A 17735-nucleotide genomic window follows, 5' to 3' on the forward strand; every position below is an offset into this window, starting at 1 on the left:
GTCGGGCCTGCACGTCGCTCAGCCAGTGAGCGGCTGGTCTGTATGTGGGATCTGAACCCTTGGCGGGAGCGCCACCGCGCTCCCAAGTGGCGCGCCATGGCAACGGCCCCCCGGGCGGGGCCCCCCTTTTTTTTTTTTTTTTACCTTTTTGTCTTTTTTTGTGTCCAGCAACGGATCGCAACACTCAGTGTCGCGCCCGTACCGGACCGGGACCGGCAGCGGGATCGCAACCCTCGGCGTTGCGCCTGCACGTCGCTCAGCCAGTGAGCGGCTGGTCTGTATGTGGGATCTGAACCCTTGGCGGGAGCGCCACCGCGCTCCCAAGTGGCGCGCCATGGCAACGGCCCCCCGGGCGGGGCCCCCCTTTTTTTTTTTTTTTTACCTTTTTGTCTTTTTTTGTGTCCAGCTATGGATCGCAACCCTCAGTGTCACGCCCGTACCGGACCGGGACCGGCAGCGGGATCGCAACCCTCGGCGTTGCGCCTGCACGTCGCTCAGCCAGTGAGCGGCTGGTCTGTATGTGGGATCTGAACCCTTGGCGGGAGCGCCACCGCGCTCCCAAGTGGCGCACTGTAGCAGTGCGCCACCGGGCTGGCCCCAATTTTTTTTTTTTTTTGTAAGATGACTGTTAAGGGGATCCTAACCCCTGACTTGGTGTCGTCAGCACCATGCTCACCCAGTGAGCCAACCAGCCACCCCTATATGGGATCCGAACCCGTGGCCTTGGCGTTATCAGCACCACACTCTCCTGAGTGAGCCACGGGCCGGCCCTGAATCCATATTTTTTGTAAAGCTCCACAGATGATTCTGTTGCACAGCCAGGGGAAAACCTCACACCATTTAACTCACACTTCTGACACAAAATGTGTGGGTTTTTTCCAACTCTCTGGATACCAACTGGAAGTCCCACAATTCAATTCTGACACTAACTACCTGGACTTAGCACACACCCCACAGCTTAAGGGCTCAGTTCCACCAGACTGCCCCCCACTTCAGACCAATTACAAGTCCTAGTCACCTGTACTTCTGACCTACCAGCTATAAATCAGGGGTTCCCACAACCCTTTCCTCAGGTTCAATAATTTGCTAGAAAAGCTCACAGAACACAGGAAAAGAACTTACTTACTATTACTGGTTTATTATAAAGAATACAACTGAGGAATAGTCAAATGGAAGAGAAGCAAGCATAGGGCAAACTATGGGGGGAAAAGTGAAGAACTTCCATGACTTTCTCTAAGCATTCCACTCTACCAGCACCTTGATGAGTTCACCAACCCAGGGGCTCTATGAACCCTGTTGTTTAGGGGGTTTTATGGAGGTTTCATTAAGTAGGCATGGTTGATTAAATCATTGGCCACTCTTTTTTTTTTTTTAAAAAGATGACTGGTAAGGGGATCTCAACCCTTGGCTTGGTGTTCTCAGTACCACGCTCAGCCAGTGAGCAAACCGGCCATCCCTATATAGGATCCGAACCCGCAGCGTTGGTGTTATCAGCACCGCACTCTACCGAGTGAGCCATGGGCCGGCCTGGCCACTCTTGAATAACTCAATTTCCAGCCTCTCTCCCCTCCTGGGAGATCAGGGGATGGGGCTGAAAGTTCCAATTCTCTAATCACGCCTTGGTCTTTCTGATGATCAGCCCCCATTCTGAAGCTATCTAGGGAATCCCGGCCCGCAGTCATCTCATTAGCATGAAAGACACTTATTACTCAAAAGTTTCCAGGGGTTTCAGGATCTGTGTGCCAGGAATCAGAGACAAAGACCAAATACTTATTTTGTATTATGAGAATATGACATATATACTCTTAATTACTTTAGCTCTATCTCACCAGGCTCTTCTTCCTTGCACTGATCATACTGTTCCCCTTACATTCCTGTAATACCCAATGACTTATAATTGCCTATACATGCTAGATGTTTCACTGGTATCTGTACACATGTTGTCTACCCCACCAACTCTACCCTTCCTATTATATACACACCTATCTCTGTTAGACTGTCCTTTTTCTGTTCATCCTTCAAATCCCAGTTCAAACATCTCTGAGACCTTATTGGACACCTAACAGATCTCATCAAGCCCACCATAATAATGATTAGGTGGACCAGTTAGCTCTCTTGGTTAGAGAACTGCCTTGTAACACTAAGGTCGTGGGTTTGAATGCCCACACCAGCCAACCACTGAAAAAAAAAAAAAAAGTAATAATAATGATAATAAAAGAAATAATGTTAAACACAGGGTAAGCCATGGAAGGCCAAGGATCAACAGCTACCATGAAAAGCTAGGAAGGGACCAAGAAGGATTCCTCCAACACCTTCAGAGGGAGCATGACCCTGCTATGACTTGATTTCAGAATTCTAGCCTCCAGAACTATGAAAGAAGGGCTGGCCCATGGCTCACTTGGGAGAGTGTGGTGTTGGTAACACCAAGGCCACGGGTTCAGATCCCTACATAGGTTTGGCTGGTTCGCTCACTGGCTGAGCATGGTGCTGACAACACCAAGTCAAGGGTTAAGATCCCCTAACCGGTCATCTTTAAAAAAAAAAAGAACTATGAAAGAATAAATTTCTGTTGTGTTTAGCCAAACAAGAAAGAAAGAATGTTAAGCACCTGGCACAATGTTTGGCTAGACACTAATATATGCTAGGGGTAATAAGAAGCCACTAAAGTAGTATAATGAGATGGTCAGTTTCCCTTTTAGAAAGATCCCAATAATGGCCATGTGGGTTTATACTGAAGGGGGGAAGAGACTGGAGAAGAGCTAAAATACTATTGCCGTAATCCCAAAAAAGTAAAATAAAATAAATAAGATCAAGAGCAATGGCAGGGGCAATGGAAAGAAGGTGATGAATTCAAGAGTTATTAGGGGATAGCATCAATAAGAACACCTAATTAGATGTAAGGGGTGAAGGAAAGAGGAATCCAGCATAACACCCACATTTCTGGCCTAATTGCAACAGATTAAGTTAGGCAGAAATAGGACTACCAATTGCAAGTGACAGATTGAGCATTTATTTCTGCCCCTTACCAAAACTGCACAAAAATAATAATAAAATGATAAAAGAGGCATAAAGCCATAAGAACAAACAAAATGGAGGAAGAGACCCCAACATAAGAGCTGTCAAAATTTTTTTTGGAAAATAGAAAATACAAGGTCAAAATATATGGTCTAAGGAAATGCCTCCAAAACCAAAGAGCCTATAGTAGGAGAGGGCACTTAGAAACAAGTATAACTCTACTTCAGCACACTGGAAAAATTCAGGAATTTGTAGTGTCCAGTATATCTCTGCTAGCAAGGGTAGAGATGAAGCTGAAAACTGAAGTCTGTAGTTTACTTGAAATCACTGTACCTGTTAATTAGTTTTAATAAATATAGGGGTGTCAGATAAAATATAGAATGCCCATTTAAATTCAAATTTCAGGCAAACAACAAATAATTTTTTATATAAGTATGACTTATGCAATATTTTAGACAACTTATATTTAAAAACTATTCATTGTGCATATGAAATTCAAAATCAACTACTTGTCCTGTTTTTTTCATTTGCTAAATCTGGCAACTCTACATAAGTGTGCTATAGTTACAGAAGACGTTAATATTAGGGGAAGCTGATTGAAGTGTACACAGGAACTCTCTGTGCTACCTTGCAACTCTTCTGTAAGTCTAAAATTATTTCAAAATAGGAAGGAGGTAAGAGAGCATGCCTGGGATCCTAAGCAAGGAGCTAGGGGTCACAGGCCCCTCCACCAGAAGCAGGCAAAAGAGCATGCCCAGAAAACTAGACAAGGAGCCAAGGGCTAAAGCCCCCTCTACCTGGAAGCAGGCAAGAGAGTACACCCGGGGTCCTAGGCAGGTAGCCAAGGGCCACAGCCCCCTACATCCAGAAGCAGGCAAGAGAGCACACCAAAAACACCACTTCCACACAGGTGGCCTACCACAGCCACAGCCACAGCCATGACTGCTGAAAAAAATGGCTTGACACCATGGAAGCACTGCGCAGTTGGCCTACTGGACACTCAAGTGCACTGACTCAAGGAGGGTCACCAGCAGAGACCAGAAAAAGAACAGGATGTCTCTCTCTCCTCAAAGCCCTCTCCAGAATAACAGAAAAAGCAACTGCTCTACCAGATGACCAGACATCAATGTAGAGATGCCAAAAATACAAAAACCCAAGAAAATATAAGACCACAAAAAGAATACAGCAATTCTCAAATAAAAGACCCTACAGAGTAGGAAACCCTTTAAATGACTGAAAAGGGATTCCAAGCAACAACCTTAAGGAAACTCAGCAAGATACAAGAAGACTCAGACAACATAATGAAATGAGAAAAAAAATCCAGAATATGAAGGAGGAAATTTACAAAGAGATTAATACCCCAAAAAAGAATGTAGCAGACCTTATGGAACTAAAAGATTCACTCGATGGGCCGGCCTGGTGGTGCACTCGATAGAGTGTGGCGCTTGGGAGCGCGACGGCGCTCCCGCCGAGGGTTCGGATCCCACATACAGACCGGCCGCTCACTGGCTGAGCGAGGTGCGGGGGCAGCGCCGAGGGTTGCGATCCCATTGCCGGTCCCGGTCCGGTACGGGCGCGACACTGAGGGTTGTGATCCGTTGCCGGTCACGAAAAAAGACAAAAAGGGAAAAAAAAAAAAAAAAGATTCACTCGATAAAACAAAAAACACAACTGATAGACAGCTTAAGCAGCAGGCTAGAACAAGCAGATGAAAGAATTTCTGATCTTGAAGACAGTCTTTTCAAAATAACCCAGACAGATGAGAAAAAGTAAAAAAGAATTTTAAAAAATGAAGAAAATCTAAGAGAGCTAGCAGACAACCTTAAGTGCACAAACATTCAAATCATGGGTATTCTAGAAGGGGAGGAGAAAGGAAAAGGCATAGAAAACCTATTCAACGAAATAATAACGTAAAAGTTCCCAGGTATAGGGAGTAACATGGACCTTCAGATCCAGGAGGCTCAAAGATCCCGAAACAGATTCAACCCAAAAAGATTTTCACCAAGACACATTATAGTCAAACTGGCAAAGCTGAAAGACAAAGAGGGAATCTTAAAAGAAGCAAGAGAAAAGTGTCAAGTCACCTATAAGGAAGCCCCTATCAGATTAACAGCTGACTTCTCAACAGAAATTTTATAGGCCTGAAGAAAATGGGATAATATATTCAAAATACTCACAGAAAAAAACTGCCAACCAAGAATACTGTAACCAGCAATGCTATCCTTCAGACATGAGTGAAAAGTAGCGTATTTTCCAAACAAACAAAAGCTGCGGGAGTTCACCACCACACAACCGGCCCAACAAGAAATCCTCAAGGAAATCTTGCATCTGGAACCCCCAAATAATAATTACTAAAATGAATACACAAGAAAGAACAAAACCCACTGGTAGAACAAAAATGCCAATGAGAAAGAAACTATATTTTACTACCACAAAAAGCCATAGTGACAATGTAATAATGCCCCTACTTTATTTCTCATCTCAGTAATTTTATTCTTCTCTCTTTTTTTCTTGGTCAGTCTAGATAAAGGTTTGCAAATTTTCTTGATCTTTTTTAAAGAATCAACTTTTGGTTTTGTTGATTTTCTCTATTGTTTTTTTTTGTTTGTTTGTTTTTTTCTCCTTTTTGTCTTTTTCCATGTCCGGCAACAGATTGCAACCCTCAGTGTCGCGCCCGTACCGGACCGGGACCGGCAACGGGATCGCAACCCTCAGCGCTGCGCCCACACCTCGCTCAGCCAGTGAGCGGGAACCGGTCTGTATGTGGGATCCGAACCCTCGTCGGGAGCGCCACCGCGCTTCCCAAGCGGCGCACTGTAGCAGTGCGCCACCGGGCCGGCCCCTCTCTATTGTTTTTTAATTCCCTATTTTATATACTTCTGTAGCAATCTTTGTTATTTCCTACTTATATTTGCTTTTGGTTTAGTTTGTTCTTCTTTTTCTATTTTCTTAAGGTGGAAGTTTACATTAATGATTTGAGATTTTCCTTTTTTTTTTTTTTTTTTTAGTGGCTTGCTGTTAATTTATTTTTAATATAGGTATAAGTATAAATTTTCCTCAGTTGAAACTAATATGATATTTGCATGCTTTTGGAAGACTTTAGAGAGCTATTTCAAATAATTATAGAGATTTTAAAATGAAATATGTAAATTTAAAAAAGTTTACATCACCAGTTTTTGTGAAAATTTGAAGCCCTACTTTCTACAGAGTATTTTGTTATTCATCTGTTACTCATTTTATGTATTTGTTGTTTGAACAAATAAATGTGCATATCCTTTATTAAAAAAAAGTAAAATTGGGCCGAGCCCGTGGCACACTCGGGAGAGTGCGGCGCTGGAAGCGCAGTGGTGCTCCCGCCACGGGTTTGGATCCTACATAGGGATGACCGGTGCGCTCACAGCGCTCACTGGCTGAGCGCAGTGCGGCCGGTCTCAAAAAGGACAAAAACAAAAAAAAAGTAAAATTATTTCAAAATAAAAAGCTAAAACAATTAAGTTTTAAAAGGTTTTTAACATGAGATAGTGTTATTACATTTAAAAAGCAGAAAACAGAACTGTGTATTCATTATGGTATCTATATTTTTTTTTAATGAAATTTGTCCTTATGGGTTAAAAAACACCAAAAGGAAATATATAAAATATTAAATAGTGGTTATCACTGGATGATTGTATTCTAGATTGTTTTTATTTTCTTTTTTATATTTTTTGGATTTCCAACTTTTTTATAATAAGCATACATTACTTCTAATAATTTAAAAATATAAAGTAGTAAATGCAAACTTCACTTGTAAATTTATGCCAACATAAAGATGGGAGGGAGAAAATGTATGCATTACACTAGAAGTAATAAAAGTAACAGGGCTGGCCAGTTAGCTCAGTTGGTTAGAGCATGGTGCTGGTAACACCAAGGTCCAGGGTTCCATCCCTGTTCTGGCCAGCCAGAGCAGAAAAACACACACAAAAAAACATTTAAGTTAACCAATCAGTTATTTTTTCATTGTCTCCTGGTTCTCACTTTGACATGACTAATCCGTTTTGTTTATTTCTGCTTTCTTCAGCCCTTTTTCTGTCTATAAAGCCAAACTCTTCTGCTCACTGAAACACTTATTCTATTTTTTGGAATGAAATTGCCAGATTCTACAATTGCAATAAATCCAATCGAGATCTTTAAACTAAAAAAAAAGTAATGAACACTGTCAAGCAGCTGTCCTGAGCCCTACTTCCAACATTCATAATTTACCATTTCCACAATTAGCTAAGTTTATAGAATAAACTCCAGAGATTAAAATAGGTACACAGGAACAGACAGCTCCTGTTTTCTGAATGGAAAGAAGGGGATGAGGGGAAGAGATGGAGAGAGGAAACTATTGCCCTAAGCTAAAGAGAACCAAGTTGCAGATCTCAAAATGACTTTCTCTGTCAACTCACTAGTATAAAGCACAATAGCAACTGGGAACCTCAGAATATCAAGGAAGAAGCACTGAAAATGAAATGTTTGGAGAGCTACTGGGGGAAGGCAGAAAGCTCAGGAAAGGGCCGGCCCGGTGGCGCACTGGAGAAGTGCGCCGATTGGGAGCGCGGCTGCACTCCCGCCGAGGGTTTGGATCCAATGTGGAGACCAGTTCCCGCTCACTGGCTGAGCGCGTTGCTGGTGCAACACCGAGGGTTGCAATCCCGTTGCTGGTCCCCGGTACGGGCACGACACCAAGGGTTGCGATCCCGTTACCGGTCAGTAAAAAAGACAAAAATGGAAAAAAAAAAGAAAAAAAAAAAAGAAAGCTCAGGAAAGCTAAATGAGAAATGCTAAGAAAGCCAAAACATAAGAACACTCTCAGAGGCCTATCTTATAAGCAATGCTATGATATAAACTCAAAACTAGAGCCAGTTTCCTTATTTCCCATGTTAAAGCTTGACAGAAATAAGCTAAAAGATAGAAAGGGGGAATGAAATTGTAACCATCTAAAACTAGCTGAAACAGGTTTTATTTTCTAATCTCAAGTTATCTCAAAGTTATTTCGTAGGGGGTAAACTGAGCATGCACTGAAAGAGGATCTTGACCACCAGATGACATCAGGAATCTGAAAATTCTATACCAAGGAGCAATCCAAATTAGACCAATCAGAGGATTGGATTCAGAATCAACCAATGAGCTCTTGACTTTATCAGCCTATCATCCTTTGCCATGTCACTTGGATTTAGCCAATAAGGGATCCCAAATACCCCTTAAAAGCCCCTTCAGCCCCTGGTTATGGGAGACAGATTTGAGAGATCTCAAATCTCAAACCTCCTGGCCCTGTATGAGTCAACTTCATAAATAAAGCCTTTCTTCTTGCAAAAGCTAGTGCCATGGTATTGGCTTCTGTGCACATTGGGTAGCAAACCCTGGCTCGGTAACAAAATTTCCTGCATTTTTAAAATAATGGTTATTCTCAACATGTGAATTATAATATTGACAGTATATGTTTGTTGTAATCAAAAGCCTTTCAAACCTAAATTTCCAAGTTTTAAACACTAATATGCAAAAGACTTGAAGAGGTTTTTCTAGTCAAAAATTTTTATCTCACAAAAGGACTCCTCGATAACAAATAATACCATATTATACCAGGATGTTCTGCAACAAGATCATACAATGTAAAAAAAAAACCAATAATTAATTAATTAATTAAAACAAAACAAAATAGAAGAACCATATTATACTGGATGGCACATTTTACTTTTCCAAAAGCTTTCACAGCTATTATTTAATTTTATCTCCATAGCTAAATTTAAATGAAGTCTTTTCAAACTCAATGAGTTTTAAGTGAGAGACTAAAGAGAAAAGAGAATCCTTATCTCTTTCCATGCCAAACACAAATATATACAGCTAAAACTAAAAGTCTGTCCTTCACATCTTCTCATAAAATCAAACTGTACTTTATAATGTTCACTTTCATTATGATTGTAAAATTCATTAAAATACCATCATTGGGCTGGCCCGTGGCTCACTCGGGGGAGTGTGGTGCTGATAACACCAAGGCCATGGGTTCGTATCCCATATAGGGATGGCTGGTTAGCTCACTAGGTGAACATGGTGCTGACAACACCAAGACAAGGGTTACTATACCCTTACCAACGGTTGTCTTTTAAAAAATAAATAAATAAATACCATCATTAATGCAACATCAAATTGCTGTGCTATAACTACTTTAACTATATAAAGTATAGAATGGCTTACTGGCCAGCTGCCAAAATAAATAAACAAACAAAATAAAAAGTAAAAAAAAACAAAAAGTGTAGAATGGTAAATCTTCCTTTATTTTTCTCCATTTCTCTCCATGCCACTAAATTGTCACTAGTAACCATAAACTTTCATGATTTGCTAACTTCCTCTTAAACAAGTCACTAGAGATTGTTATAAAAAAAAAAAGTGTGGGTAATACGATAGATTAAGAAATTTAAGGCACACAATACACAACATGTGGTCTTAGATTGGACACTTGTTTGAATGAACCAGAATTCTGGGGTCAATTGGAGAAATCAGAATACAGTGTGTACACTAAATGAGATGAAAATTTATTAAAATAGAAAAGTGGAAATTTTTTACTAAAAAACAGCAGATTTTATACTAAAAAACAGCAGGTACTAAAAACAGTACCTCATTTCACTAAACAGAAATGCATATAAGTATATGCATAGAACAGGATCCAGAAGACTATACAGTAGGGTATTATTAGCAGGAGTAATCTCTGGGTGGTAGATATACAAGGCTTTATTTTTGTTTGCTTGTATGACAGTATTTTAAAAGCTCACGGGAAGATTCATATTATCTTTTAATTCTATTTTCCAAGTTTTTGAAGTAACCTTGTATTTTGTTTTTAATTTTCTATACTTTTTTAATAAAGCATTATTTAAAAATACATTTTCTAACTTCTATCCCTTTTTAATAAGGCTGACATTCAATAAGAGAATTGTTCAAAGAGAACACAAGTGTATCTATTACAGCAAGAGTTATAGTTTAGTATAGTAGTTGCCCGTATGAGCTCCAACTGGGTTCCATACCAAACTTGACCAATGACAAGCTGTGTGACTTTGGGCATGTTATTTAACCTAAGTCTCAGCTCACTATCAATAAATTGTGGGTAATAATAGTGCAACATCTATCTCGTGGGGTTGTTGTGGAGATTAAGTGTCATACTCCACATAAAGCTCAGCAGAGTGTCTGACATATAGTAAAGCACTTGATGTTACCTATTATTGCTATTATTCTTCTAATGAGTCACTGAGAGAGGACAACTGCTAGTTCTTAAAGTTAATGTAAAAAATAGGATAGAATGTAGCAGCAATATATAGGCCTTTTCTCTCACTATTACTGTCCCCTAAACTTCCCTCTTGACCCAACGGGAGAAGCTGAATGCCACTCCCAGATTCTCTTAGAATCTCACCTCAACACCATTATTTCCTATGGATAAAGGTTTGCACAGCTGTATCTGAATTTTTTTTAAGTCTACAATGAAATGCAATATCTAGGAGCTGATTCCAAACGCGTTGAGTATATTACCTGTTTGCGTTCCATGACTGGTATCATGGGAGAAACTTTATAGATTATTTCTAATTACAAAAGAAATTAAGTATTTTCTAGTTAGGTTCTTCTGAAGAATCAAACTTTTTAAAAAAATTATTTATTTTTTAATGGCTGGCCGCTACAGGGATCCAAACCCTTGATCTTGGTGTTTTAACGCCATGCTCTAATGAACTAAGCTAAATGACCAGACAGAAGAATCAAACATCTTATAGGTGAATCTCATATCTGAATTCTCAATTTTCAAAGATATTGGTAAAGTAATTTTCTTTCTAGACCAGAAAGGAGATAGGAATAAAACTCACCTTCAAAGATCCCTTCCTAGAAACAAGCAAAATTTAAAAATTTATAAAAAGAATGAAAAACAAGAGAGAAAAAAAAAAAAAAACCCACAAAGATCCTTTCCTGAATGAACTTACTCTCTCCTTCCAAAGCAGCAACTTACTGTCTTGAACCCCAGCTATAGAACATCTTATGCTAGATTTATGTATATTCAGTTAACAGCAATTACAGATCATTCTCAGATAAAGTCCTTAACAAACATGCTTTCTTGTTAAGCATACAATGTTGGCCATTCAATACTTTGACCATATATTTTAAGAAGTTTAAGAGAAAATTGAGACAATTTCAAATACTATAACATGAAATATAAGATAAAAAAGTTTTCAAGAAATCACACTACCCTAAGAGGTAAAAGACCCAAATGTGGGCATAACCTTTTTCCAACTGGACTTCAACCAGGAATTCAACATACTCGTTGACAAAACTGATTACAATCTTATTTGCTTGATAGTACAGGGTGCTTCTGAAGTATACAGAACAAATCTAATCTCAAGTAGCATTCTATAAAGAGCAGAGAAACTGCCAATATACATACTAGAGATGGCTCTATTAAGTGCCACCAAATCATACACTAGTTAACAAAAGTAAGATGCCCACATTCAGTGTTTAACAGTCCTTCTTCTTAAAAGTTCAATTAAATAATAATGAATTTCAGAAATATATCAATCTAGCTGATATATCAACCCCTAGCTGATCTTATTTAAAAATAAAAAGTCAAAACACTTGTCTGCAATGAGGCTTGTATATTCCCACCAAGCTATAACTACTTTCTGGGCCTTATTTTCAAATGTTTGGGTCATAAAACTTAGAATGTGATTCATCCATTTTTTCAATGGACTCTGGAAAATGCATGATGCAAGTCAATCTCCATCCCTAGAAAAGTCTAGTTTTTTATTTCTGCCCATCCATTATGCCACTAGACTTCTCATTCAGCACCTAAAATCAAGCCCTAAACTTGAGAAAGAAAGGTCCACTCATATTATGGCAATTATTTCACTTGGTTTCAGATGACTTCTGGTTAACATCTCTTAGGAATGTACCTGCCCCCTTAATCTATTATCACCTCTGAAGGATTAGGCTATTCATTCTAAGAACTAATCCTAAACTCAACAGTCTCTATTTAACTTTGAGTTCAAAGAGTGAAAAGGAGCATCTGAATGAATATCTTCATTTTTATAGATGAAGAAAATGAGTCCAAGGAAATAACATGAATTGTCTACGGTCACACACCTCATTAATGGAAGATGTCATAACAGAGATCTTTCTTCCATCAAATGAATTTAACTCAATTTAAATTACCTCCAAGGACATCATATCCACAAATGATTTAAGGAATAAATCAATAGAAAATCTTTGTTCTGTTTTGGAACTGGCACTGTCTCCTTCCCAGGCTGCTGATCACACTTCAATCCATTGTTCCTCCACAAGCTATGGGCATGAGTTTTGCAACAGTAAGGCATGCAAAGAAACTCTCAGGCACTCATGCCACTGACCACACAGTTTTTACATAAGAGCCATTAACTTTGAGAATGACTTGGAGACTGCAAACTGCCTTGTGATATCATCAGCTGAGTTTCCCATAATGGCATTTATCTAACCATTGCCAAACTCAGTTTCCTAATCCAACAAATGGATGTTAAGATTCACATAGTCTCAAATTGGACAAATTTCTCAAGCTGTGTGGCTTAACATGTTAAGTTTTAATTCAGTCTTTCTCAACAGAGGCACTACAACATTTTGAAAAAGACGATTCTTTGTTGTGTGGGATTATCCACTACATTGCAGAAGGTTTAGTATCATTGGTCCTCTGTCCTCTAAATGCAGGTAGTTCTACCAGTCACATCCCCACACACTTCCAAATGACCCCAAGGGGGAGGATAGTACAAGAACTAACCTTAGGGTCAACCATTAAGTGAACTATAAAGTAATGAAAAATGTTTACATAAAGATCTAACCCCTTTTCCCTGCCACTAAATACTGCCCTCTATTCCTCTTTTTACCCTAGAGATTAGTTATAATACTCTGTTCATTAACTCCATAAAACCAATTTTGTCTAAACTATTTACATAATTAAGACACTTGTATGGTCAGAGAAGTTGAGTAGAAAAGTTACTGAAATGTAATCAGGATATTTGAGTTTGAATTCCAGTTTTCTGGCTATTAAACCTTAGGCAAGTTATTTCCCCTTATCAGGCCTCAGTTTTCACATCTATTAAAACAAAACACATTAGGCTAAATTATCTCTCTGATTCATTGCAGTTCTAGGAATCTGTGAAGTAAAACATAATTGACTTGCTTTACTCTTGTCTTTCCACCTCCACATAGCTAAATAAGGGTGACTACTAATGCACACTATCTTCATCTCTCAGAAGCCAGGACCCAAGCTCCAGGGATAATAATAAGAGAACAGTAATATTCAGTCAGATCTAGTATGGGATTTTACTATAGAGTCAGTATCTTGGGTGTATAAAAATAAGCTGAATTATTTTATGACCCATAAATAATAGAAGCACCAAGATAATAACGGCAGCAACAGCCACCCTAACTAATGTTTATCTAGGCTAGACCTATAATCTCAACCCTGGCTGTTACACTAGAGTCACCTGGATAGCTTTTTTTAAAAAAAATACCCGTTTATAGCCAAGCAAATACCAAATGAATCAGAATCTCTGGAGATGGGGTTTATTTTGTAAGGCTCTCCCAAGTGATTCTGATGAACAACAGTGAGAACCAAGAACCATCTATCCAGATCTTTAATCCAAGAATTACAAAGCAAATGACTAAAGGTTAATTTTGACACACTGGTTGTATAATCAAATATCAATAAATAAGAATAATCCAGTGTTACTATTTACTGACATTCTCAATTACAGAGAACTGTGTGTCTAGAGAAAACAGGGGAGCTCTATAACACTTTGTTCATATCACAACCCTTTAATGAGGACTGGTCCTGTAAGAAACAAATATAACTTCCTGACATGATGAGGCAGTTCAAAGAAAGATTACTAAAAATGTACCCACCGCTGCAGAATTCCTATCAATCATCAAGATAGTAACAACAATGTTATTTAAAGTAGCACAGAGACTGAAATTCCTCAACCTAACTCTTACTCACTAGGTCTCATTAAAAGACAAGTATGTAGGAAGAACAGGAAAAAGTTGAGGGCATCATTTAGGAAAAGACACTTCCAAAACCCGCAAAATACATCTTTCCCACTTTGTCATCAAAACTTTGAGTCTAGTGACAGAGGAAAAATTAAAGCAGTCTTGGCTAAAATTATTCTTGCTCTTTTCAGGACACATCAGCAAAACTAATAAGACCAGTTAAATAAGTAAACCATTAAACTTTTCTGTCTTACCTCATGTGTAAAGCCATGCCATCCTGTAGGCTAGAGATTCCTAAATCAGAGAGTGTATCTGAGCTGACAGAAGCTGGTGACAGAGAGCCCTCCTTCTCCTCCAGTAGGTCTAGCTTCACCAGGCTACTGATCTCATCCTCTGAGTTATCTTCAGACACAGAACCAATTATGAATCGGGAGTGCTGGTTCAGCTCCAGAGGTTTGGCCAAGGGAGATGGTTCATCCATTATTCCTTCGAAATGAGCTCTCAGAGCTATGGAAAATATGAAGAGTAAGTAAGAAAAGCAGACTATGGATAATAATCTATATCTGAGAACAGCCAGAGGCTATTTCTGATAAACCACAACTGGCACTTAGAAGCAAGGCAGAGTTTAAGAACTAGCTTCCCTGGCTATTCCATTTCAGGGCCTTTGTTTTCTACGAGGGAAGAAAATTGAGTACATGGTAACTATGCCTAAAAATTAAAACCAGTTCCCTTTTCTACAAAGAAATCTGTCTCAAAAAACTACAAACCATTCCCAATCTCTTTATCAATTTGGTGATGTTCAACAGATAACTATGATCAATGGAGAAACCGTTGTAGTAGGTAAAGTCTACTTGTTGTGATAAGGCAATTTCAATTGTTAGTACCAGGGAGAAAAGGGTTCAGGTTTGGGAAGAGTAATGGTCATTTGAAACTTGGTGTTTAGAGGAAATTACATAATGATCATTTGGTTCCAAACACTATACCTTGAGAGGCTAAGAATTTTACACAGTGTATATACCTTTAAAACAAACTCCATATGGGTATTTTTTAATTAAAAAAAAAAAACTTCAGGGCCGGCCCGGTGGCGCACTGCTACAGTGCGCCGCTTGGGAGCGCGGTGGCGCTCCCGCCGAGGGTTCGGATCCCACATACAGACCGGTTCCCGCTCACTGGCTGAGCGAGGTACGGGCGCAGCACCGAGGGTTGCAATCCCGTTGCCGGTCCCGGTCCAGTACGGGCGCGACACTGAGGGTTGCGATCCATTGCCGGACACGAAAAAAGACAAAAAAAAAAAACAAAAAAAAAAACTTCATTTGTTCTGATGAGTCTTTTCTTGAATTACATCTTTTAAAAATCCACCCAAAAACGTCTACTTTTGGCTCTAATATGCTGACATTGGTGTAGGGAGAAAGTGAATCTATGACCAAACTAAAAAACTATAATCAGTTGATAACACCAAGGTCAAGGATTCAGATTCCCTCACCAGCTATCTGCCAAAAAAAAAAAGCCATAATGAAAGTTACACTCAATAAGTACAACTTTTCTAGATATAGGGTCTTACTAGTCAGGGATTAGATACTGCCAATTGCTAACTAACAAACTAATTAATAAAGACAAAAACAGTTCAAAGCCCAGAACAACAATAAAAATCCTAAGAAACAATATTTTGTTGCCTCAAATCCTATTTAAAAACTTCAAAACAACAAATAACTCATTATTCAGTAGCTTATAGCCTAAGAAATCATTTTAATTCAAAAACGATAACCAAACCTGATTTTGAGATGCTCTAAGATATAACAGATAGTAATAAATAGTTAATAGATAGCAACAAATGTATTATTAATAAATTTTACATGCTATCAATCACTTTGAGGTATAAAAGTAGGCAGAGAGCAGTGTTCCTTGATATCAGACAAGAAAACATCAATATTTTAAGATGTTTGGGAATCACCACTGAACATGTTAAAATTACATATGCACTATTATTTTGGTATAACCCGTGACTCAGAGCTTATTGATGCATAGAGACAAAACAGTATTTGTAAATGCTAGAGCAGTGTGGTTCTCAAAGTGTGGTTCCTGGACCAGCAGCAGCAGCAGCTGGGAACTTTCTAGAAGTGCAAATTCTTAGGCCCTACCCCAGAGCAACCAACTATCGGAAACTACAGGCTGGTGTCCAACAATCTGTGTTTTAACAAGCCCTAAAGTTTGAGAACCACTGCGCTACAAGAATAAAAAAGTAATAATGGAGCTGGCCAGTGAGCTCAGTTGGTTAGAGTGTGGTGCTGGTAACAACAAGGTCTAGGGTCTGATCCCTGTACTGGGCAACCGCCAAAAAGTTTTTTTTTAAAAAAGGTATTAAGGGCCGAGCCCGTGGCGCACTCGGGAGAGTGCAGCGCTGGGAGCGCAGCAGTGCTCCTGCTGCAGGTTCGGATCCTATATAGGGATGGCCGGTGAGCGCACAGCACTCACTGGCTGAGCACGGTGCGGCCGGTCTCAAAACGGACAAAAAAAAATAAAAAAGGTATTAATACGGGCAGCCCATGGCTCACTCAGGAGAGTGCGGTGCTGATAATACCAAGGCCACGGGTTCAGAACCTATATAGGGATGGCCAGTTAGCTCAATGGTTGAGCATGGCACTGACAACACCAAGCCAAGGGTTAAGATCTCCTTACCAGTCATCTTTAAAAAAAAAAAAAANCTTTAAAAAAAAAAAAAAAAAAAAAAAAAGTAGTAACAAATTTCCAGGAATGCTTAAAAAAAAAAAAAAAGAAAGAAAGAAAAAGAAAAAACCTATAGACATTTCCTGAAAGTGAGCTGGACATGACTTAAGGTAACTTTTATTTTTAAAACTAGAATCAGTCTAGCCAGTTAGTTCAGTTTGTAAGAGCATGGTATTGTAACACCAAGGTCAAGGGTTCAATTCCCCCATCACCGTACCACCCAGCCACAAAATAAATAAATGAATAAATAAATAAATATAACTAGAAGCAAATATAAAAGTATCATGCAACAGAAAAAAATTACAAAATTTACATTTCTCCCTGGAATATTAGGTTTCTTGAAAAAAAAAAGTATCCAAATTTTATGAAGATCTTCATTCTAGAAGCCTAAATGAAAACCAAATCATTTTTTTTAAAAAGAGAGAGGAAAAAAAGGAAAAATGGGAGAGTGGGAAGAAAAAAGGGGAAAAAAAGTTCCAACAGATTGACTGCTCTGAAGAACACCAAAAGGTACAACAGCAAACATGTATTTTTTTCATATTTTAAAGCAGTGAATAGTCAAGTTTAAAAATAAACTTATAGCTGGCTGGTTAGCTCAGTTGGGTTAGAATGTGGTGCTGATAATATCAAGGTCAAGGGTTCAGATCCCCATACCGGCCAGCTGCCAAAAATATAAATATAAACTTAAATAAAAATAAAATTACATCCCAACACAGAAAATAATGGCTTCCTTCTTCACAAGAGAAATAAGTAAGGCACTCAGGTGCAGATTCTACCTTACAGGTTGACTGAAATTAGATGACCACACACACACAAAAAATAAAATCCGAAAGAAAGGAATGATTTTTTGATTCCACGGGAAAGAAAAGGAAAGGGTTAACAAAACATGGTCCGCAGGCTAATAAATGAAAGTCTTGATAAGGCCAATTTCAAGTTTTTCTTTCCTAGCTAAGAAGAACGTGAAGGTGTCCTTTTCTAAAGGGTTACATAGA

At 38.9% G+C, this 17735-nt stretch overlaps 1 protein-coding gene across 1 annotated transcript in view; it reads right to left on the minus strand.

Moving 5' to 3' along the window:
* Window positions 1–17735, minus strand: part of LOC103601428 (acetyl-CoA carboxylase 1) — a gene marked incomplete at its 3' end in the record, with an annotated part of 154829 nt that overhangs the window by 116623 nt on the left and 20471 nt on the right. The window contains exon 3 of the mRNA XM_008585835.1: window positions 14274–14526. Within this exon, the coding sequence (XP_008584057.1) occupies window positions 14274–14500 (227 nt within the window). The remainder of the gene's footprint in view (window positions 1–14273; window positions 14527–17735) is intronic.

Source organism: Galeopterus variegatus, unplaced genomic scaffold, assembly GCF_000696425.1.
Source record: "Galeopterus variegatus unplaced genomic scaffold, G_variegatus-3.0.2 Scaffold3730, whole genome shotgun sequence".
In the NCBI taxonomy this organism is placed as follows: Eukaryota; Metazoa; Chordata; class Mammalia; order Dermoptera; family Cynocephalidae; genus Galeopterus; species Galeopterus variegatus.